This window comes from Pleurodeles waltl, chromosome 11 (assembly GCF_031143425.1).
Source record: "Pleurodeles waltl isolate 20211129_DDA chromosome 11, aPleWal1.hap1.20221129, whole genome shotgun sequence".
In the NCBI taxonomy this organism is placed as follows: domain Eukaryota; kingdom Metazoa; phylum Chordata; class Amphibia; order Caudata; family Salamandridae; genus Pleurodeles; species Pleurodeles waltl.
Genome location: NC_090450.1, coordinates 472,731,804 through 472,757,435, shown reverse-complemented (window position 1 = coordinate 472,757,435; position 25,632 = coordinate 472,731,804). Strand labels below are relative to the sequence as shown.

Sequence of the window (25,632 nt, the reverse complement as noted above, 5' to 3'; positions counted from 1 at the left end):
TTATTTTGAACATTTCATTACAGGATAATAACTAATCGGTTGTTATGACGGTATTTATTAATAATTTATATTATTCGAAAGTATTTAAAGATATTTATATAAAAACAAATATTGAAGAACATATTTTTATAAATATTTGAAAATGATTTATAAATGGTTGATTAACAATAATTGATGACATTTGTCTAAAATATGTAACAGTATATGTTTTTAAATGTGTCAATCATGATATGGCATTTAGATAATGATGATACATCTTCATACAGGGGCTTTTTGCATATTGGGCAATAACATCAATTAGATTGGTAATTAATAGTCTATAACTTACTGTATTGTTGGCATTTATTATGAATTGATGGAGAATGCGAGGGACATATGGTGGATTATTATCCAGGTCAACGAAAACATTATATGTGAATACTGTTAAGGCAATATATTGTCATCAATATGTAGGTCTATCTGAGTTTTTTGCATGTTTAAAGATGGCCGCACCATTAGTCTACCCTAGTATGAAATGGAAACAAATGATGGTTTTTAACTTATATATATGATGCCGTTTTTTTGGCCAAGTATGTCCAGCAGAAGGCGTTTGCCGAAATGCGTTGACATTCTGTGCAGGAAACTGTGACACCATTATATGGAATAAAATTGATGAAATTAAACTCTGAACTTTGAATTTTACTTCGTCCTTACGTATTGGAGACGATCAAGGGATCAGTGCAGTCGTCTGTTGGATATTGCTCCATCTGTTGAGGATTATTATTATTACATATATATATAACTGAATAGAGGAGTCCATCTATAGAAGTGCCATTTTAAGTTTTATTTAAGGCACCAATATGTGACTGTCTGTTTTTGTACCTCCATGGTAAGTGGCTGAAGAAATACATAAGTGCCTTTGTTTACTTTCTGAGTATGTGGGTGAATGTAGTACTCTCTGTCTCACTCTCTGACTGAGACAGGGGATATTTGCTTTTTAAACATGTATTTCAGTTCCTTTATAAATAGTACAGTCTATATCCTGCTTGGATTAGTGGTCTGCAAGTGCATCAGAAAGTTTATAAACATCTCTCAAACATTTAACCACAAACCAAAATGCATGATGGCATACATACAGGGTATCTCAGAGGAGAGTTATTCAACTAAAATAAGGGCTATAAGACTTGACAAAGGGGTTTTACAGACCAATATGAGTGGGCAGTGACCGTGCAAACATAGGCTCTGCAGTAGTAGGTCTCACCCATAATGAAAGCAATATTTGTCTGCATACATAACAAGATTATGGGGGTCATTACAACATTGGCGGTAAAAACCGCTTACCGCCGTGCAGAAGAACGCCAATACACCGCGGCGGTGGCAGGAGACCGCCACAGCTATTATGACACACATCACGGATTCCGCCGAAATTCAGACACCCACACAAGTCTGCCACACCAAAGGTCAGCGATAAATATGCGGAAGCAAATCCTCCACCTCAACGCCAACAGAAACACGCCCATGCTATTACAACCCACGAATCCACGCGGCGGTCTTTCAAACGCGGTATTCCATTGGCGGTACACACCGATGCGCTCAAAATACACACACATATACAAAACACCGCCACATTGGACAATTACAAATACACACACCTCATACACATACACACACCACTCCCACACACCCAACACAATATAAAACACACACCCACATCACCCACAAACACCTACGATCACAATTTCTGAGAGAAGGCCAGAGAGAGACAGCACAGAATAGATAACACCATCACACAGAGGCACACTACACCATCACCCACACAACATCCACGCACAAAACACCACATACCACTACACTCACCAGACTCATCAACACATACACCACCCCACACATCACACACACCACCCCATGTCACGCCAAAGACACCCCCGCTTCTCCGAGGAGGAGATCAGGGTCATGGTCAAGGAAATCATCAGGCTAGAGCCACAGCTATTTGGCTCACAGGTACAGTACACATCCATAGCCAGGAAGATGGAGCTATGGCAAAGAATAGTGGACAGGGTCAACGCTGTGGGACAGCACCCAAGAAATAGGGAGGACATCAGGAAGAGGTGGAATGACCTACGGGGGAAGGTGCGTTCCACGGTATCCAGGCACCACATCGCGGTACAGCAGACTGGCGGCGGACCCCCACCTCCTCCCCCACAACTAACAACATGGGAGGAGCAAGTCTTGTCCATCTTGCATCCTGAGGGCCTCGCAGGAGTCGTTGGAGGAACGGACACTGGTAAGTCAAATCTTCACTATCATATCCCCCACCCTACCTGCATGCTATCACACACCCCCACCCTCACACCCTCCCCTATCACCCCAAATCCTCACTAATCTACCCATAACACCAACCACCCATCCCAACCCCAAGACCTGCATGACACAACTAAGCATGGACACCCATCACTAAAGCATGCCCACTGCACAGACCCACAACACCCCCCAACCATCAACACACAAGCCCCCACACAGGAATGCCTGCACTGGTGTTCACGCACACCCAACCATTGCACACCATGAAACACACACATGCAATAATCATGTACTTATACCCCCGCAGGAACCCGAAGGAACGTCACCACACCAGAGGGTCCAGGCAACACCACTCCACCCTCAGAAGAGGCCCACAGTGACGACAGCAGCTCTGCCCTACTGGATCTTGATGACCAGCCCGGACCATCGTGGGCCTCAGGACAGTCGGTTCCCGTTGCCCAGCCACAGCCCAACACCGAGCTTACACCCTCTGGTAACCCCAGCACAGCACCCACCCAGCGGGCCCATACCTCCCTACCCAGGACAGGTCAATCAGTGGTGTGTCCACCACTATAGGGCACCCAGGGTAACCCACCACCCCAACACCAACAGGGACCTGGGGGCAATGGTAGTGGGCACACAGTCCAGGGGACGGAGGCACAGGAACACTGGGGAACTGGGAGGGCTGCTGTGCGACAGAGGGAGGACAGGCCAAGGGAACCTACTCTCAACGAGGCCCTATCCTCCATCATGGGAGCATACCACTACTCCCAGGAGACGATGGCAACGGTCCTGGACAAGTTGCAGGAGACCCTGCGTCTGCAGGAGGAGCAGTATTTGGGGTTCAGGGAGGAGCTCAGGACCATCGCCTCCGCCCTAAGCACCATCGTAGGGGTGCTGACGGACATTCAAAAGACCTTGAGGGACACCGTGGCACTCCAAGGGGCCCCTGACACTAGCCAGGACGATGAAATGCCCACCACCTCCGCCGGCGCTAGTGGACAGGACACCCCGCCACAGGACCACCACACCAGCACCCCACCCCCTGCAGACGGACAACCACCACGAACGCGGGCCCTGAGATCCAGGAACAGGACAGAGCAAGATGGCAAGACCCCCGCCAGGAAATAAGACCAGCCTGATTGTCCCCCCACTGTCCCACTTTGTTACCCTGTCCAGCTTGGAACTGCCCCAGCTCCACTTCCAATGGCCAGATGTGCTATGTACCTGTGAGACTAATAGACTGGACTCTGCCATGGACATTCTTCCACCATGACCTCTCCCCATTTCACAACCCCCCTACATTTTTATGCACTTCAATAAACACCCTTGAAACCTCAATAATATTGGAGTCAGTCAATGATTGTGAACTTTGTATTGTCAATTACAGTGTTAAAAAAGGTTACCCATTGGAAGGTCAACATACCAATATCACACATCACAAGCCTTTCAAGGGTGCAAGCTGTTGACACGTAGGTTACCACATTACTGAAAATGAAATGGAAGGGGACAACTCAGTTACCAAATAGTGAGTGAAATGTAGGTACAGGATAGAGGTAGACGTGTGAAATGTAATATAATGTGAAACATGAAATTGTACTCACCTGTGTCTCATTGAAAATATTGCTGTATAACTGACTCCCTGTTGTCGTTTTCATCTTCATCAGCTTCATCCTCATCACTCTCCACAGGCTCCACAGGCTCAACCGCTGCAACAACACCGTCATCTGGATCATTCACCTGCAGAAAAGGCACCTGGCGTCGCAATGCCAAGGTATGGAGCATGGAGCAGGCGATGATGATGTCGCACACCTTCTTCGGTGAGTAGAATAGGGACCCACCTGTCATATGGAGGCACCTGAACCTGGCCTTCAGGAGGCCGAAGGTCTGCTCGATCACCCTCCTAGTCCGCCCATGGGCCTCATTGTACCGTTCCTCTGCCCTGGTCCTGGGATTCCTCACTGGGGTAAGTAGCCAGGACAGGTTGGGGTAACCAGAGACCCCCAATAGCCATACACGGTGCCTCTGGAGTTCACCCATCATATCAGGGATGCTGCTATTCCGCAGGATGTAGGCGTCATGCACTGAGCCAGGGAACATTACATTTACCTGCGAGATGTACTGGTCTGCCAAACAGACCATCTGGACATTCATGGAATGATAACTCTTCCTGTTCCTGTACACCTGTTCATTCCTGCGGGGGGGACCAGAGCTACATGGGTCCCATCAATGGCACCTATGACGTTGGGGATATGTCCAAGGGCATAGAAGTCACCTTTCACTGTAGGCAAATCCGCCACCTCAGGGAAAATGATGTATCTCCTTACGTGTTTCAGCAGGGCAGACAACACTCTGGACAACACGTTGGAAAACATAGGCTGGGACATCCCTGATGCCATGGCCACTGTTGTCTGAAAAGACCCACTTGCAAGGAAATGGAGCACTGACAGCACTGCACGTCAGGGGGGATTCCAGTTGGATGACGGATTGGTGACATCAGGTCTGGCTCCAACTGGGTACATAGTTCCTGGATTGTGGCACGGTCAAACCGGTAGGTCACGATTCCGCCATCATCCAATATGTCCCAACTGACGGTGCCTAAGAAGGACAACAGCGAAGAAACTGTCAGCATTCCTCCAGGTATGTACCCACAGTCACACACAAGACTACAACAGACAATTAACCCATCCGGGAAAGGTATTGAGTGTAGGCCTCGGTATGTGTGACGCAGTAGTAATTGAAGCCATGTGGGCCCCTGAAATGGCAGCTGCCTGACCTCTAAACTGGGACAATGTAATTGTGGGGTAACTGCGCTGGCGTTGGACACTGTCGTGGTAGGCGGTCGTAGAGCGCGGCGCAATGCTGCATTGGTTAACATTGGACCCTATGGGTCCCAGGAGCCAATGAACAGGTGCGCTGGCGGTGATGATGCGCACCGCCGCGGACGTCACCGCCGCGGACGTCACCACCATTTTCTATCTCTTCAATCACTAGATACCTGACCTTCGACAGGAGAGGACCTACACTGCTAGTGCTGCTGTGACCTCGGTCTGGAAGCGACGATGGCTGCTGCGTCTGGGGAAAGGGCCCCTGCCTTCACTGCACAGGAGTTGGAGAAACTTGTGGATGGGATCCTCCCACAGTATACGCTACTCTACGGTCCTCCAGACCAACAGGTTAGTACACAGGGAGCACGTTGTATGGGCTAGGCCTGGGTGGAGAGGGCTGGGTGGATGAGGGAAGGGGGCAGAGTACATAGAACAGTCATGCATGGGGATGAATGGGCCACAGGGATAGAGTTGGGAGGGGGCCAATTACAACAACAGTGCTGTAGGTAATGACTGTTCCTCTTTCCTTGTGCATGTCATGTAGGTCAGCGCCCACCAGAAGAGGGACATTTGGCGTGCCATCGCCAAGGAAGTCCGGACCCTGGGGGCCCACCCGAGACGGGGCACCCACTGCCGGAAGAGATGGGAGGACATTCGCCGCTGCAGCAAGAAGACGGCGGAGGCTCAGCTGGGGATGACCTCCCTCCCAACGTGGGAGGGGTGCCCATCGCACCATGACCCCCCCTGATGTTCCGTATCCTGGCAGTGGCCTACCCAGAGTTGGATGGGCGCTTAAGGACATCACAGCAGACACAAGGGGATGAGTACAACCTCATCCTATGGACTTTGTGTGCAGTGGAGCTGTCTGGGTGGGGGTGGTGGGCTGTGGGTGTCCCTAGGCCAGGGCGAGTTAGGTAGGCAAGGCCCCTCCGTTATGTAGGCCATGTGGCAATCTACCCCAGCTCAAAAAAAGGCAAATTGATGTATAGTTGCCCCTTTGCCATCCATGTGGGCAGATTTCTACCATTGCCATGTAGGCCATATCCCAGAAATTGCATGTGCAGAGGGCAGGAGCACGGCGTAATGCAGGGGCCTGCTGCGTTTGTCTTGTCCGCCAACGGTAGCGGTATGCCATGCACTAAAACTCTCTTTCTTCTGTCTCCACCTTTTTTCTGCTCTCCCTGTCCTTCTGTACATCAGCATCAACAGGCGGAGGTACAGTGGCACCGGAGCACGAGGGAGCTGCATCCCACATGGCCATGGAGGGCCACACCACAGACTCTGAATTCACCAGTGGGACGGAGGGCGAGGGGAGCTTCACGTCGGCCACAGGATCACCAACCAGCGACACGGACTCGTCCGCCGATGGGAGCTCCCCTGTGGTGGCGGCACCATCTGTGCGCCCCACTTCTACAGGTACAGCCGCCACCTCCCCTACCAGCACCGCCCTCCCAGCAGCCCCTCAGCGTTCGCCCTGTGCCCGCTCACCCAGGAGGGTGGTCATCACCTTCGCCCCAGGCACCTCAGGCCCTGCCCCAGTCACCCCAGCTGCCCTCAGTGAGGAGGCCATTGACCTCCTCAGGTCACTCACTGTTGGGCAGTCTACCATTGTGAATGCCATCCAGGGTGTAGAACGAGAGTTGCAACACAGTAATGCCTTCCTGGAAGGTATTCATTCTGGTCAGGCTGTCCTTCAGCGAACCCTGCAATCTCTGGCCTCAGCACTGATGGCAGCCATTGTCCCTGTGTCCAGCCTCCCCCCTCCAACTTCCTCCACCCAGACCCAATCCCCTGTACCCCAGCCCATCCCAAGCACACCTACAGACCAGCATGCACACAAGTCAACATACACAAGTAGCTCAAGCAAACATAGGCACCACACACACCACAGGCACTCACACAAGCATCAGACCCATACAGACACAGCAACATCCACTGTCTCCACTGTGTCCCCCTCCTCCTCTTCTCCCTCCTCCCTCCCAGTGTCGTCTACACACACACCTGCATGCACCACATCTACAGGCACTAGGACTCGCACCAGGACACCCAGCACCACAAGCCGCTCACCTGCACTCACCACCTCCACTGCCATATACACGTCCCCTGTGTCCTCTCCCAGTGTGTCTGTGACGCCCCCTCCCAAAGTACACAAACGCCGGCAATCACTCACCCAACATCCATCCACCTCACGACAGCCTCCAGTACCTGCACCTGCACCCAAAACAGCTAAAGTGACACCTCCTGCAACCACCTCCTCTTCCTCCACTCCCAGAGCCCCTCCAGCTACCCATCCCAGTGTACGTCAGAAACTGTCCCTATGTCAAATTGACCTTTTTGCCCGTCGTAGCGCCTCAGCCAAAAAGCCTTCAGTACCAGTGGTGCGTGTACTAGGTTTTTGGAGTGCCCCGTCCACCAGGGCAGGCAGTAGGACCCGGAGCCAAGGCACTGTCAGCCCACCCCCTGTAAAGGCTCTGAAATTGGAGAGTGGAGGACGGGACCGTGTCAAGACTCCTGGTGGGACAAACAGTGAAATGGGATCCAAGGCGAATGGTGAGTCATCTGTAACTCAAAAGAAGGTGGGGAAGGTCCAGAGGAAGTCTCCCCAACCTGTTGTGAGTATCACGACGGAGAAGTGCGCCATCATTTCCGGCGGTCCAGACACAACCGTTACTGGTCAGGAGACCACCGCCAGAGTCATAGCCCAGGAGGGCTCAAGTATCGTCACTGGTCTAGAGACCACCGCCAGAGTCATAGCCCAGGAGGGCTCAAGTATCGTCACTGGTCAGGAGACCACTGCCAGAGTCATAGCCCAGGAGGGCTCAAGTATCGTAACTGGTCAGGAGACCACCGCCAGAGTCATAGCCCAGGAGGGCTCAAGTATCGTCACTGGTCCAGAGACCACCGCCAGAGTCATAGCCCAGGAGGGCTCAAGTATCGTCACTGGTCAGGAGACCACCGCCAGAGTCATAGCCCAGGAGGGCTCAAGTATCGTAACTGGTCAGGAGACCACCGCCAGAGTCATAGCCCAGGAGGGCTCAAGTATCGTCACTGGTCCAGAGACCACAGCCAGAGTCATAGCCCAGGAGGGCTCAAGTATCGTCACTGGTCCAGAGACCACCGCCAGAGTCATAGCCCAGGAGGGCTCAAGTATCGTAACTGGTCAGGAGGCCACCGCCAGAGTCACAGCCCAGGAGGGCCCAAGTATCGTTACTGGTCCAGAGACCACCGCCAGAGTCATAGCCCAGGAGGGCCCAAGTATTGTTACTGGTCAGGAGACCACCGCCACCGCCAGAGTCACAGCCCAGGAGGGCTCAAGTATCGTAACTGGTCAGGAGACCACTGCCAGAGTCATAGCCCAGGAGGGCCCAAGATTGTTACTGGTCAGGAGACCACCACCACCGCCGGAGTCACAGCCCATGAGGGTCCAGAATCCCACAGCCCCGCTGGGCAATGATGGAACGTCATGCCACACACCAATGTCCAGTGTGGAGTTCGTCATGCCACACACCAACGTCCAGTGTGGAGTTCGTCATGCCACACACCAATGTCCAGTGTGGAGTTCGTCATGCCACACACCAATGTCCAGTGTGGAGTTTGTCATGCCACACACCAATGTCCAGTGTGGAGTTCGTCATGCCACACACCAACGCCACAAACCAATGTCCAGTGTGGAGTTCGTCATGCCACACACCAATGTCCAGTGTGGAGTTCGTCATGCCACACACCAACGTCCAGGGTGGAGTTCGTCATGCCACACACCAATGTCCAGTGTGGAGTTCGTCATGCCACACACCAACGTCCAGATTGGAGTTCGTCATGCCACACACCAATATCCGTACCAGAACCGCCATGGCAAAGCACCGCTGAACAGGGCAAAGACCGCCATGGTGAAGACCGCTGAACAGGGCAAGACTGCCATGGCTAAGCACCGCTGAACAGTCCATAGCCAGCCATGGCAAAGCACCGCTGAACAGTCCATAGCCAGCCATGGCAAAAAACCACTGAACAGGGCAAAGACCGCCATGGTGAAGACTGCTGAACAGGGCAAAGACCGCCATGGCTAAGCACCGCTGAACAGTCCATAGCCAGCCATGGCAAAGCACCGCTGAACAGGGCAAAGACCGCCATGGTGAAGACCGCTGAACAGGGCAAAGACGGCCATGGTGAAGACCGCTGAACAGGGCAAAGACCGCCATGGCTAAGCACCGCTGAACAAGGCCAAGACTGCCATGGTGAAGACCGCTGAACAGGGCAAAGACTGCCATGGCTAAGCACCGCTGAACAAGGCCAAGACTGCCATGGTGAAGACCGCTGAATAGGGCAAAGACTGCCATGGCAAAGCACCGCTGAACAGGGCAAAGACCGTGTGGGTATGAATCGTCCGGCACATCAGGCATCCTCCCATGTGCAGCTGGGGCTATGACAGGACATGTAATTTCACGGGGAGACTCATCCAGTCTGGGCACAAGTCCCACCCAGTACCAGTAGAGAACTGCATCTACCTGCGAAGATGTGTCTTTGCACTCCCCAGGATGGCACAGTGGGCAACCCACCCACTGTAGAGAGTTGAGAGACTGTGGCTTTGCACTCCCCAGGATGTAACAGTGGGCAAGCCACCCACTTGTGAGACTTGAGAGACTGTGGCTTTGCACTCCCCAGGATGTAACAGTGGGCAAGCCACCCACTTGTAAGACTTGAGAGACTGTGGCTTTGCACTCCCCAGGATGTAACAGTGGGCAAGCCACCCACTGTAGAGACTTGAGAGACTGTGGCTTTGCACTCCCCAGAATGTAACAGTGGGCAAGCCACCCACTGTAGAGACTTGAGAGACTGTGGCTTTGCACTCCCCAGGATACATCAATGGGCATGGAGCCCCGTCGTGGGTCTGGCTTCGCATTCATGTGGCTGAGGTGACCACCCTTACCTTCCCCCTGAGGTGCCTATATTGTTTCTATCTGATGCCCCGGCAGTGTTCTCTCGGATTTTGGTCAGGTATCTATTGTGGGCGTCGCCCATGCATTTTTGGACTGTTGGTGCACGGACATTGTTGTGTACATATCTGCACTACTTCTTGTATTGTACATTTATTTGTGAAAGATTTCCTGATATATTTATCCGTATATTTTTTAATGAGTAGTATATTGGCACAATACAAAGTTTAACCGCTATTCACTTTGTCTTTGCATTCTTCCGGGGGGATTGTGGGTTGTTACTGTGATATTTTTGACTGCATTGGTGTGTATGTTGTGATATGCGAGGGTGGGGGTGGGGGTGTTTGGTGGGTGTCCCCGTAACTTTTGCCTCCACCCTCCCCTGTGTCGTAGGTGCTGTACTCACCGGTATGTTCTGCGCCTACGTCGCTGTTGGTCGTAGATGAGCAGGAATGCAAGGGCAGGTAAGATTTGTAGTTCCGGCTCCATGGTGTCCTCGTTCCTCGTGGGATGTGTTGAGGTGAGCATTTTCCCATAGCACAAGCTGTTTCCGCCGTGTTTTTATCCACGGTGAATCCGCCCCGGAAAAGGTGGCGGATTGGTGTGTTGTGATAGTGTGGGCGGTACATTGTCTTCCGCCTGGCTGTTGGCGGTGACCGCCGAGCTGTTTGTCTGTACCGCTGTGGCGGGCGATGTGTTAAAGTGGCTGTCTTAGTTGGCGGTTTCCGCCAGGGTCGTAATTCCCTTTTTTTGTCCGCCGGCCTGTTTGCGGTATTACCGCGGCTTTAACACCGTCCGCCAGGGTTGTAATGACCACCTATGTCACTAGTTGCCTATATTTCTCACTGAATGTACGAGTCCACCAAAAGAAGTGCCAGGAGATGTTGCAGTATTTGTACTGTTATGTGACTGAAGGAAGTTGGCTCTGTATGCACTATTTCAAAGTAAGGAATAGTATGCACAGAGTCCAAGGGTTCCCCTTAGAGGTAAGATAGTGGCAAAAAGAGATAATTCTAATGCTCTATTTTGTGGTAGTGTGGTCGAGCAGTAGGCTTATCAAAGGAGTAGTGTTAAGCATTTGTTGTACATACACAAGCAATAAATGAGGAACACGCACTCAAAGACAATTCCAGGCCAATAGGTTTTTGTATAGAAAAATATATTTTCTTAGTTTATTTTAAGAACCACAGGTTTAAGATTTACATGTAATACTTTAAATGAAAGGTATTGCAGGTAGGTACTTTAGGAACTTTGAATTAGCAAAATAGCATATACAGTTTTCACATAAATCACATATAGTTATTTTAAAACTAGACACTTAGTGGAATTTTCAACAGTTCCTGGGGGGAGTAAGAGTTTGTTAGTTTTTGCAGGTAAGTAAACCACCTACGGGGTTCAAGTTTGGATCCAAGGTAGCCCACCGTTGGGGGTTCAGAGCAACCCCAAAGTTACCACACCAGCAGCTCAGGGCTGGTCAGGTGCAGAGGTCAAAGTGGTGCCCAAAACGCATAGGCTTCAATGGAGAAGGGGGTGCCCCGGTTACAGTCTGCCAGCAGGTAAGTACCTGCGTCTTCGGAGGACAGACCAGGGGGGTTTTGTAGGGAACCGGGGGGGGGGGGACACAAGTCCACACAGAAAATACACCCTCAGCGGCACGGGGGCGGCCGGGTGCAGTGTGCAAACACGCGTCAGGTTTGTAATTGAAATCAATGGGAGACCAAGGGGTCTCTTCAGTGATGCATGCAGGCAAGGGGGGGGCTCCTCGGGGTAGCCACCACCGGGGCAAGGGAGACGGCCACCTGGGGGTCACTCCTGCACTGGAGTTCGGATCCTTCAGGTCCTGGGGGCTGCAGGTGCAGTGTCCCTACCAGGCGTCGGGTTCTTGGAAGCAGGCAGTCGCGGTCAGGGGGAGCCTCGGGATTCCCTCTGCAGGTGTCGCTGTGGGGGCACAGGGGGGGCAACTCTGGCTACTCACGGTCTCGCAGTCGCCGGGGAGTCCTCCCTGAAGTGATTGTTCTCCACAAGTCGAGCCGGGGGCGTCGGGTGCAGAGTGTCAAGTCTCACGCTTCCAGCGGGAAACGCAAGTTGTTTTAAAGTTGCTCCTTTGTTACAAAGTTGCAGTCTTGGGTGAACAGAGCCGCTGTCCTCGGGAGTTCTTGGTCCTTCTAGATGCAGGCCAGTCGTCTGAGGCTTCAGAGGTCGCTGGTCCCTGGGGAGAGCGTCGCTGGAGCAGTGTCTTTAGAAGTGGGGAGACAGGCTGGTAGAGCTGGGGCCAAAGCAGTTGGTGTCTCCGTCTTCTCTGCAGGGTTTTTCACCTTAGCAGTCCTCATCTTCTTAGGTTGCAGGAATCTGAGTTCCTCGGTTCTGGGGAGCCCCTAAATACTAAATTCAGAGGTGTGTTTAGGTCTGGGGGGTTAGAAGCCAATGGCTACTAGCCCTGAGGGTGGGTACACCCTCTTTGTGCCTCCTCCCGAGGGGAGGGGGGCACATTCCTATCCCTATTGGGGGAATCCTCCATCTTCAAGATGGAGGATTTCTAAAAGTCAGAGTCACCTCAGCTCCTGACTGGCCAGTGACTCCTCCTTGTTTTTCTCGTTATCTCCTCTGGCCTTGCCGCCAAAAGTGGGGCCGTGGCCGGAGGGGGCGGGCAACTCCACTAGCTGGAGTGCCTTGGGGTGCTGTAACAAAGGGGGTGAGCCTTTGAGGCTCACCGCCAGGTGTTACAGTTCCTGCAGGGGGAGGTGATAAGCATCTCCACCCAGTACAGGCTTTGTTACTAGCCACAAAGTGACAAAGGCACTCTCCCCATGTGGCCAGCAACATGTCTGGAGTGTGGCAGGCTGCTAAAACCAGTCAGCCTACACGGGTAGTCGGCTGAGGTTTCAGGGGGCACCTCTAAGGTGCCCTCTAGGGTGTATGTTACAATAAAATGTACACTGGCATCAGTGTGCTTTTATTGTGCTGAAAAGTTTGATACCAAACTTCACAGTTTTCAGTGTAGCCATTATGGTGCTGTGGAGTTCGTGCATGACAGACTCCCAGACCATATACTCTTATGGCTACCCTGCACTTACAATGTCTAAGGTTTTGCTTAGACACTGTAGGGGCACAGTGCTCATGCACTTGTGCCCTCACCTATGGTATAGTGCACCCTGCCTTAGGGCTGTAAGGCCTGCTAGAGGGGTGACTTATCTATACTGCATAGGCAGTGTGAGGTTGGCATGGCACCCTGAGGGGAGTGCCATGTCGACTTAGACTTTTTATCCCCACTAGCACCCACAAGCTGGCAAGCAGTGTGTCTGTGCTGAGTGAGGGGTCCCCAGGGTGGCATAAGATATGCTGCAGCCCTTAGAGACCTTCCCTGGCATCAGGGCCCTTGGTACCAGGGGTACCAGTTACAAGGAACTTACCTGGATGCCAGGGTGTGCCAATTGTGGAAACAAAAGTACAGGTTAGGGAAAGAACACTGGTGCTGGGGCCTGGTTAGCGGGCCTCAGCACACTTTCAAATCAAAACTTAGCATCAGCAAAGGCAAAAAGTCAGGGGGTAACCATGCCAAGGAGGCATTTCCTTACAGTGACTTTCTCTTTTAGTACTGCTATAGGTTTCTAAATGGGTATGTAAGTAACTGAATAAATACCTCACTGCCTTTGTTAGAGAATACAGGGATATGTGGCTGTGCCTCTATTTGATTTGAAACTGCTACATACACAAGCGCAGACCAATTTGAGTGGGCACTCACAGTGCACACACAGCCTCTGCATTAGTAGACCTAACCTATTATTAAAGCAGTATTTGTCTGCATTCATAACATAATTAGAGCATGCAGTAAAGCAGCACATGTATATTATGCAGTTCTATGGCAATAGTTTCTGATCATACCTACAGCATATTTCAGAAAATGAGTAATTTGTACTAAAACATGGACTTGACAAGCAGCTTGTACATGCCATTAGAAGTTGCTAGTGTGATACCATACACAAGTTCTGCACTAGTACGGCTGGCTCATATTTAAACACTGCATGTTTAACAATGCATATCAGTCTTGTACTACACATCTAACTCACTATTAGTTTAAAAAACATATTTTCCCATCTAAACACATATAAACCTGTCTTACAATTTAACATTACCTACCCTAAAGAGTAGTTAAAACATTGCTCTAGCAATTTCACAGGTTCATGCTTCATATACACCTACAGATTATGTTTTTCATTTAAATTTAGAATCTTGTAACCCTCTTTTAAAATTAAATAAACAGGACTACAAATCCCAGAATTCAAAGAAAGACATTCTTTGTGAGCAGCACCTCGTTTATACTAATCTAAACCTTTTACATCTAATCCTTTTCTAAGTAATAGAACATGAGCATGCAGTGAAACAGATAATGTACAATATGTGGTTCATTGATAATAGTTTGTGAGCCAAATTCTCACACATGTAGGCCCAGATTTAAGAGAAACTGACAGAGCATGATGCTGCACACCTATGTTGTCCCCTGTACCAGCGCTAAATTTGATGCTGAGCACCAACCCAGCCATCCTTGGGCCATGGTGCAAGGATGGCTGCGCTGCAGGGGAGATATTTTTGTGCAGAATGGGACACCCATTGCATGCCCCTTCCATGCAAAGTGCTGCGCGTGAAGGGACCGTATTTACAAAGTGGCGTTAAGCCACAAAAAGTGACTTAACGGCACCTTGTAAATACAGCTCAGTGCACAGCGCCACCGATGTGTCACTAAAAGTGACGTTCCGGTGGCAATAGGGCATTTTAAATCTGGCCCCTAGTGTGCACATTAGAAAAACTGCATCTTAGTCACCTATTAATAAATACATAAAATAACTCACACTCATAGATCATCCCAGGTATTTTGAATATGTTTCCATTTATTTCATTCCCTATTTTAACAATCTCACATAGACATATACATTTCTAATCATTTTTTTCAGAATTAAATGTAATTCACAAACCTGAAGATTGAGTTCATTGGTAAAAAGGTTTTTTTATGCTCTTAATAGATAGATTCAAAACTCTTAGGAACTGTGTAAACTAAGCATAAGAATGACCCACCACTCTCATGCAAATTACATAAACGATAGTCTCAAACTGTGTCAAATCAAAGGCCAGATCTTAAAAACAAGAAAGGGATGTCTGTTCTTTATAAGAAAGATATATCAATTAGCATGTTGTATTTAAGGCCTACAGTTTACAGTTTTACTGAACTTTAGACATAAATACAGTCACAAAACAAAATGCTTCCTTGTCTGAGTATATATATATATATATATATATATATATATATATATATATATATATATATATATATATATATATATATATGTGTGTATTTTTTTTAAAGTAAGAAAAACAGATTTTAGATCTTCTTTGGAGTGTTTCCATGTGCTTTCACCCATGGTGGCCTGGATTATAACAGTGAATATTGACAACATGCACAGCTAAAGAAAATAATTAAGATGCCCTAATGAAGTACAAATAACTGCAGAGGCCACATTAAGTAGTATTACAGTGGATCTTTTAGTGTATACAGCTTGTTAGACTTGGCAGCCTTGGTGTGGTTTCCACTGACTCTTTTGCCTTCTGACCTGTTTTTCTGACTTCCTTTTTGATGGCTTTAAGATTCTGGGCACTTTATCCTTGCTGGCCAGTGCTAACATGTATGTGTTCTTTCCCTAAAAACATGGTAACAATTATAAACAACTGGCATATTTAATTTACTTATAAGTTCCTAGTAAAGCGCACTACATGTGCCCGGAGCCTATAAATTAGATGCTGGTGGTGGTCCAGCAACACTGATTGCGTCACCAACCTCAGTAGTCCTTTAACAATTGCTCAGACCGGCCACTGCAGAGATTGTGTGTGTGGTTTTCAACTCCCATGTGGGCCTGTCAAGTTAACCGTCTTGCCAGGCATAAACCTTCTTTTAAATACATATAAGTCACCACTAAGGTAGGCCCTGAACAGCCCCAAGGGCTGACTGCAGCGTATTTAAAAGTTGGACATGTACTTTCAAGTTCTACATGTCCAGGTGGTAAAAAAACTCTTAAATTTGTTTTTCACTACTGCAAGGCCTATTGCTCCCAAAGGTTAACACTGGGATTGCCTATTACAATTAGGCACAACTAGGTATAAGCACTGGACCTCAAACCTCACCAAATCATTACACTTCAGGACCTGAAGACATTCAACCAGGAAGAAGGGCTGGTGTGCTGCTAAAGGGACTGTCACTCTGCTAGACTTTGCTAAACACCTGCTTTACTGTGCCTGCACTGCTGCCTGCTGCCCTCCTTGCCTGGGAGTGAGGACTGGCCCTGCATTTCTACTTCCCCAGAACCAAAGTCACTCAAGAACTTGCTGGCTTGCTTCCCTTTCTGAAGTCTCAGGGGCATCAAAGACTTCACTCACCTCTGCTACAGCTTCTGGGTTCTACCAACTGTGAGTCCTACCCTGCCAAGTGGTGCTAATCCAGTCCTGGAACATTGGAAGTGGGTTCTGCAGCTGTGGTCTACGAAAATCCACGGGTTACTGTGCCTATCGGAATTGCCACATCTCTCTTCGTTGCATCGCCACTGAGGACGAGGACTTTGCATTGCTGATTGCACAGTTCAGGACTGATGCATTGCCATTAGCCCTGATGCATCGTCGGCGTGTGGCTCGACGACGATGCATCACCTTAATCACAAAGGGTTCAACGCCCTGCATCACTGCTTGTGGATTCACAACTGTGCGGCTCAACGATGATGCATCCCCTGACTGCGCCAATCAGAAATGACGCATCGCCTTTGCATCATCTCCTCTGCTACTCTCATACACTCCTCAACATCCACGCAACCCTTCGCACAAGGTACTGTTTCAGCGGGGCAAGGCTGGTCCCTTTAGGCGGAGAGTGCTCCATTGCAGTCAGCCTAAACTTTGGATTTACCCTGGTCTAGCCCGACCTGATAGCCCCGGTTGGTGCTTTGAGCTTTTAAGTCCTACAATTGCAGATATTTTTTAAAAATTCATTTCTCACTTTCTATTTATTGGAGTTTTTACTTTTTGGTCTTGTTTAAGTCATTAAATATTAAATGAAAACCTATTTGTTTTAACTTGGTGTGGATTATTATTATTTTTTTTCACTGTTTTACTACTGTAAGTGTTTCACAAATGCTTTACACATTGCTTCCTAAATTAAGCCTGCCTGCTCTGTGCCAAACTACCAGAGGCTGAGCACAGGTTAGTTTATGGTGTGTATCTGACTTTCCCTGACTAGGATCGCGGTTCCTCCTTGGACAGGGTGCATACCTCTGCCAACCAAAAACCCAGACCCTTAAATACAAGTGCCCTGCGCCCGCGGTGCATCACTTTATGTGACACACTGGCGGCGCAGGCTGCAGGACCATATCTACAAGGCCACGCAAAAGCACTCTGTGGCTTTTCATGGCCTTGTAGATATGGAGTAAGGCAACACAGCGTAGGTCACTGCGTTGCTTGACATTGAATCAGGGAGGCGTTCCATGGGCGTTGCAGTGGCTGTTCCCATACAACACCCATGGATTTTGAAGAATTCACAGATTTGCATGTTTTGTAAACTTGGGAATGCGCCGAAAGCCTACGCCACCCAAGGAGTGGTGTAAGGGTGGTGCAACAGGGAGAAATAACATTGTTTCTCTCTGCTTTTTTCCTCTTTCTATGTGTGTTGCATTTTGCAGCATACATAGAAAGAGGGAAACACCTCTTGTGATTGTTTTTGTTCAGGAAGGTGTCCCTAATGCACAAATGCAATCATCCCCGCAACGCAGGAACCCTTGCACCATGGTGCACCGGTGCCTGTGTTGGCGCACAGCAGCAATTTGTGTGGCAGCGCAGGGGACAGGGGCAGGAATGCAGATTCAGCACATTCCTGCTCTTTAGTTTATGCAGGGCAGCGCAGCAAGAAGGCTTGCGACACTGCCCTGCACCACAATGTTGTAAATGAGACCCCCAATTTCTAACACAGCTACTTAGTGTAATAAAGCGTTAGAGAAATCTTAGTGCATGTGCATTTATTGGTTAAATTAATGTGGAAATATACTCGGTGCAGTTTTTTTTGTGCCGACTACTAAATACATATGGATAACAAGCACACAAAGGTTTGAAAAATACAGATAAAAACAAACTGAAATGTAAGAAAGATACACTGTAGAACTGAGAGCCCTAGTGGTATTCTCCGAATTATTCAATTTAAACACAAATCGGACTGCACACGATTCATCTAGATTAAATACCCTGTAATCTCAAACAAAAACAGTTGTCTTGGTAATCACTGAAATGTAATCTTAATACAAACCAGTTTGCAGAGAATGGCTGTGGAACTCTGAAAACGAATGCATTGTGCCATTGTTGCATATTTATTTAAATTTTTGCCATGAAAGGTACAAAAATCTGGAGCATTGGTTTTTAGGCTGGATTAACAAACTACTTAGGGCGTGATTACAAACATGGCAGTCCAACTGCCTGACCGCCAATATGGCGGTGGGAAGGACGCTGCCAAGCAGGCATCCTCCCCACTGCCGTATTATGATGTTCCTGTGGGGTTGGACGGCGGAGACAGTGGGGCAGCATTAGATTGGTTCTAAGGGAGAGTCGAGACCAATGCTGCTGCACTGTCTGCACCGCCAGCACAGTCGGAATGCACACTGTTGCCATTCCAGATAGTGCGCATTCCAACTGTGCTCACATGGGGCCTCTGCACTGCCCACAACATGGGCATGTGCGGTGCGGGGGTCCCCCTGTAGCCCTGTCTCTGCTTTTCTGCCAGCCTTTTCATGGCGGTGTCCCTGCCATGAAAAGGCATGCGGAAAGGCAAGTTGTGATCAGCATGGCTGCTTGACCACGGCTTTCCCCACTGCCAACACATCGAGATCCAAGATCCTGGTGGTGGTGACGGTCTTGTGGTTGTCCAACTGCCAGCATCATAATCTGGTAAGAAGACCACCAAGGATGCGGCAGTTGGACCGCCACCACTGGTACAGCAGTCCTAGGACCACCATACTCCTAATCAGGCCCTTAATCTTTATCTGCACACTATTTCATCTTACACTCAGTGCAGGCAGTAGAGCACTGACTGGCCAGCTAGCTAACCAGTCTGCAAAGAGGATAATCACCTCATTATGATAATTGTGTGGAATGGAGCAAGGATTAGAAAGCCTTGCTGTCTGACAACCTCTGTATGCCCACCCAGAAAAAGGATCAATCAGCCGTGCAGCTGGATACAATTAATTAGGAAGTGTGGTCAAATTTAACTCTACAAGTGTGCATCTCTTGTGTAAAGAAATAGAAAGCTTGGGTTTATAGAGTGTCCAGTAACTTAAATGTATACAAGCCCTGAAGGTAGGATTTCCAGGAGTCAGAGATACAGAGTAGTCACTCTCAATTAAATGGGCCACATTCTGGACATAATTACGTTTTGCCCAGCACCAACTACCTGATCGTATATACTACTTCCCTTTCCTTTACTAAGCTTCTCTAATGTCTTCCTAGCTGTAACCTCCAGAATATCCTAATAGGTTTTTGTAGCCGTTACCACTCTCATTATTAGTGCTACCATTCTAGACCAGACCATCCACACCTTTAGGCACATCCTGGCAAACCTAAGGCACATCCCGGCAAACCTTCCTCTTATGTCTGATGCCACAACCACCCCAGCTTCATTGTTGTCTTTCCATCATCCTCCTCCCAAGCTTCCCTTTTGCTTTCCAAGTTCCCATCATCCTTCCTACTGTCTTCCTTCCAAACTCCTGAGCTTCTCTTCTGTCTGCTGAGCATAACTGTCTCAAGCTCATCTACTATCTTCCTAGGTCCCACCTTCAATTACCTTTCCTACACAAACCTTTAAAAAGGCTTCTATTATCTTCATAGTCCTCCATTCCCAGCATCTTCACTTTTTTATATCCTTAAACTTTCAAGCTTCCCTCCTGATTTTATAATTCCATCTGAAAGTGTGTGCTTACCATCTTCCTGGCTCCAAACGTGCACGTTTTCTGCTGGTTCACTAACTTTAACCTCACAGTTGCTCTGTTTTTTCCTAGCATCAGCTTTCCAACTCTCTCTACTGACTTGGTAGTCTCATCCTCAAAAGTACCATACTATCTCCTTATCACCAAAAGACAGAAGTAGAAATATTAAGGTACTTACCTGAGTTTCGAGTCCAAAATGATGGAAGTTTCCTGTCAGCTTCTCTTTCCTCAAAGCTTTCATGAGATCCAAAGGAACATTACGGAACATCCTGCTAGAAGTCGCATCTGGAACAAGAGACATACGTCTTTTTAAGATTATAATTGTTTTTCAACATTTAGGCAACGACATACCCTGGTTCTATTGGGCATTATCGCCTCCCCCATCCTCCAATTATTGCTCATGCGTAATCGGAGCTGCAGAGGAACTGCATGCACCTGTCTGATCTCCTCCAGGCATGACGTCATCTTAATGCATATGCTCTGCAGCAAAAAAGTCTCACACAACATCATAACAGTTGCCTCACCTTCTGTCAGGTTCAGCGGCAGTGAGATGTTTTCCGCCAGCGTTTTTGAAAGCAGATTTTGTCCAGCAGTAAGTACTGTCAACAGCTGGTGTCCCAGACATGTCCCCCAGATAGGGAAGTAGTCACCAGAATCGAAGGACTAACAGGAGTAATAAAGAGATTCATGAAACAAATGACAGAATACAGAGCATTTTAACAGAGAACAGATTGACCCATTAGTGTTTTATTTTTGGGTTTTACCACCATTTTGACATATGAACCTAAAACAAATGAAAATAGCTGTATCACTTACAATTTTCTGAGTTAGTTACTAAGAGCTGTGAAGTCAGGCATGTAAATATGTTAAATAAAGTGCTGCAGAAAATGTATTACAGTCACCAGATAGGCAAAATATTTTTGTGACACAATAACTTAGGACACACTGAACGTAGCTCTATGATGCAATAATGATTAGGAAATAAATTCTTGGGTAAGGAACCGCACAGTGCAGCGGTTCTTACACTTTTCACTTCTGTGGACCCCCATAGAATTACTACTGGAAGCCATGGACCCTTGCGTACACAATTTTAAAGATTTGAACCTCACACCAATACACACAATTACAAAACCAAGTATAAACACACCATTTAATTCACAAGAAGAAAATATACAAGAACAGATTATTTTATCTAAATAAGATTGTTGGAAATATGCAGTTATTTCTAAAAGGGGAAGCCATATGCAGGGCTCTAGCACATTACTTTGTCCCTTTTGCTCCTAATGTATGCTCTCTTTTTATTGGTTCCTATCAGTGCTTACATTCAGGCTATCAATCATCCATAATAGATTCTGTTTGTTGTACTTGTGCTGTTCTCACAAATCAAGTTATTGATTCCACCTTAATTTTTAGCCTCCAATTTCAAATTCTTCACAATTATGGATTAACTTGCGTTTTTACGTATACATACTTTATTAATCTGCTAATATAGTTTAATTTCCTAAACAGTGACAAAACCCCTAGGAATGTGTCGTAAACCCAGGTTAAGAACCGCTGGAATCGTGAGTTTAAGAACCGTTTGCACACCAGTCTGTCTGTATACTTTGTGCTATGATGAAGCCCGACATAAAAATTTACAGCATGGGCAATTATCTCTATATTGGCTACGTGATTAACACATTTAATTGTATAAGTTTAAACCCATACCTTTCACTATATATACTGATCTCCCCACAAGCTTTGGTCAGGATAAAGAAGTAAGTTCTCTTGGAATTACGTTTGAGAATAGCCAGTGTATGTAGAACTAAGCTGCTGATATACTGCACGAACACCTACTGTGTCATTGCAGAATTATTTACTCTTTTAGATCTACAATACAAAAGCCTACCGAATTAGAATCCTTTGTGGAATTGGTATAAGCATAATGTATTATACATCTCTTTTATTACTGCCCTTCTACAAAGTCGTAATATTGTATATACCCCTTTCAAACAACTAATTCTGATATTGTCACACTCATTATCCTTATTATAAAATTGCTCAAGTTCCCATGGTCTGAGGGGAGTCCCATTTACACAAGCATTATAGTCCCTTGGGGCAGGTCATGTAATACCTATAATATGTGCAGACGCCAGCTAATTAGAGCAGGTGGACTTGCTGTGTAGAAAAGCTTCATAAATGAAACTTGCACCTTCAGTATCACAATCTTGCAACATAATCCCTCAGGGCAGGTCACGTGAACCACAGTGGCACACCAGTGGCATAATGAAACTTGCAGGGGCCCCTCCTACAAAGTACACAGAGGGGTCTCCTCTAGACTGACCCAATATCTTTCAGGCCAGAGTACTGTGCTGGGGGTCCCCCTGTAGCTCGGGAGCCTTTGTTACACCGCTGTGGCCCCCTGGAGCTGCATGGGCCGATGTTATGCCACTGAAGCACATGCAGTAGCTCCTCCCTTAGGGCAGATCTTCACTTTGTTCTACTTTTTCTGCAGGACCTGAGCACATCATTCCCCTAGGTTTTGAAGCAAAAGGCAGACGAAGACAAGGATGAGCTCCCACTTTCAGCCTTTTAAGGTAATATACATGCTAGAATCAAAAACCTCTTATATCTCACATCAAAAGCCTTATAGCTACAATACCATAATACAGTATACACACAATGCAAAGTTAACAAACCTCCGTCTCCATCCCACTAACCACCTCCCACCACAAGCTTGCTGAACAAAATCTGCTGTCTTGCATACAGCAGACCTAGCCGAATCTATTACAACTACTAAACTTATAATAGAGATCTTGTCCAACCTAACCACCCTGACCACCACCCATAACCATGAAGTTGCAATATAACAAGGCCTCAACATCTAGGACATAAATTGTAAGCCAAATAGGTGGGAGAGTTGGGGATGACCACTGCTTCTCATGGCAATACACACTCACTAGATTTCCTGTGAGATCCAAATTTCTTAGGGAATAACTGCTGACTCTCCCAAAGTAAGAATGAATTTTGTATTTGCTGCACATGTTATCTTTCCTAATGGTGCAGACTCCCTGTACTTTAGGCTACTCAGGGCTGAGCCGACAACAAAATCTGGAAAAGGCTTTTCCATCTGCTTTTTCTTTGCCACTTACCCAGTAGCGGCTTGCCGGCTCGGAAGGGGCGGGGCAGGGCAGTGTGTGGGGGGGGGAGGTGGGTTTCGGGAGGAAATAAATTTTAAATGTAAAAAAAATACCACTTACCTTCTCCGACGCGTGCTCCGCTGCTACCTCGCTGGCGCTGCAGGCACAGGCTCCCAGCCTGCCCTGCGCCAATCCTTACACTGCTCAGAGCAGCATCAGGATTGGCTGGGAGCGCCCAGAGTGGACGCTTCCAGGCAGATAGGGAGCCTGTACAGGCTTTCTCCAGCCCAGCAACGGTGTTGCTGGGCTGTAGAGAACCCTGTGCACATATGTGTTTGACCAGCCTGAGACGGCTGGCCAAACACACATGGACTCTGAGGGGAAGGGTGCACGTCACCCCCGTGGCCCCACCCCCTTTACCAGAAAACCATCCCTTTACCAGAAAACCATCATAAACAATGTTTATGATGGTTTTCTGGTAAAGATTTTGCAGCTGCCGCTGCTGGCGGGGGCATCACTCCTCCGCCCAAACAGAGGAGCCGCCACTGCAATTACCATTCATCTCTTTCCCTCTTATGTACTATCTTGAGGCAGTCACAGAGAAAAAGAGACACATATCTGCACCCCTGCCCTAGTTGCTGCCTGCAAGCTGTGTCTTGAACACACTGGATGAACATTTAATAGCATTCTCTTGTAGTACATTAGATGTGGTTTTAGTGGGTTACTCCTCTTTCACTCCTGGGTGGACCACAATGGCTTTCTCTGTTCTGTCATTCACTAGCCTTCTGAAGGAGGATCCATCTAACTTCTTCTCAATCTTATGGAGTGCCTCTCTGTGGCTTGACCCTTTTCCTACACTTTGGTAAATTATTACATGTAAATGAGCCCTTGAATATGGGTTTCTATTAGCCTGGGCTGACACCAAATTACTTAAGAAGAAATCAGATCTTTTGGAAGGCCAAACAATTCAACAATAGAAGAGTCCCTGGAAACCCAGCATCAGCCATCCAGAACTGACATCAAAATCAAAATGCAATTCTAAGTTAATATTGACAGGCAGCAAAAACTACAATGGACTGTGGAAGATGTGTGTCTGCTGTCCATGTTTAACAATACACTATTAAAGAAGAAAATAGAGCCTTACTGGCTAACAGTGCTAGTGATCCTCAAACCTCAAAACAGAATCCCTGCGCTCCTCAACTTCCTTTCCTCCTACCCTTATTCCACTCTACCCTTTCTTCACCTCTTGCAAGTCTGGTAAGACACTACTCAGTGTGCTTGAGTCAGACAGTGACTTCATACTCCCTGTTGTTAACCAACCTACTTACCCACTACAAATGCCCTAATAGTCCTAAAACACTGCCAGAACATCTGAATAATTTCTGACTTCAGCTCTGACCTGTGCTGCATCATTGAAGCTTGGCTAGATTAACATACAGCACCAACCACTGAAAAATCCAATTAGCAGGTCACAATATTTGTATGAAAAATTGTCACACAAATTGAAAAATGTTATAAAAAACCCTATTTCTACCGTACTGATCCAACACTAATTTATTCTTGAATGTGAATATCTTCTCACCCAATACTATCAATCTCCACCCTGTCTTCAAAAGCACAACAGAATGACCCTGACCCTTCAAGGACTCCACTAGGCTTCACTGTCCACACATATCGCATTGAAGACACAACCAAAGCTCGATTGTACCTGACCACCAAGATCAAGAACTTCAATTAGATAGATAAGTAAGACGTCCATCAGCATGAACGTCACCAGACTGGAAATGACTAAATGAACAAAGGGGAAACAGGATGCTAAACCTTCTCCTTCTGTTCTCCAACTGAGTGATACTGCACTCCAGGCCACCCAGTGACAATGTTTGGAACTGCGGGGGAAGCATGAAGGCCCATGTAGTCCCAGCCGGCTCCCCAACTCCTGTGGGAGCCGGCACTACTAAAGCAGTTCCCTGTCTGTGAGAGCAATGTTTCCTCTCTTTCCCTGCCTGCATCTCCGCAGGCAGGGAAACAGAGGTAACGTCAGCTCTCATTTCATCTGAGCGGGGTGTTTGCAGTGGGAGCTTTCAGCTCACAGCAAACAGCTATATCGTGGGGGTGGTGGTCCACAGGGCCATCAGTGGCTCCTTGAGGGGTGCCACGCAGCCCCCCCCTTCAACATTAGAGGTGGTGGTCCCTGGGGCCCGAGAGTCCGTAAAAGACCCCCTATGTCTTTTTAAATTAACTCTTAAAAGGTGGCAGTCGCTGGGGCTGCAGGGTGTCCAGGTGCCGTCCATGTTTTATTTATATAAAGACCCAGGAGCATGTCATTTCTTTGAAGCCCTGGGGAGGTGGCAGTGCCCAGGGATGAGGGGCCACCCTGCATTGCATTTATTAGCCCCGGGAGGTAGCGGTCTCTGGGGCTGATAACCTGCCGCCCACATTTGGGTGATGCCTCACGCATTAGTTTTAGAAAACTGCCCCA

The 25,632-nt window shown here is 48.0% G+C and overlaps 1 protein-coding gene across 1 annotated transcript in view; it reads right to left on the bottom strand.

The window, feature by feature from the left end:
- Nucleotides 1–25,632, bottom strand: part of LOC138265784 (gamma-glutamyl hydrolase-like) — a 189,092-nt gene that overhangs the window by 59,178 nt on the left and 104,282 nt on the right. The window contains exons 5-6 of the mRNA XM_069213812.1: nt 20,559–20,697; nt 20,213–20,319 (exon numbers count right to left, since the gene is read on the bottom strand). Of these exons, the coding sequence (XP_069069913.1) occupies nt 20,213–20,319; nt 20,559–20,697 (246 nt within the window). The remainder of the gene's footprint in view (nt 1–20,212; nt 20,320–20,558; nt 20,698–25,632) is intronic.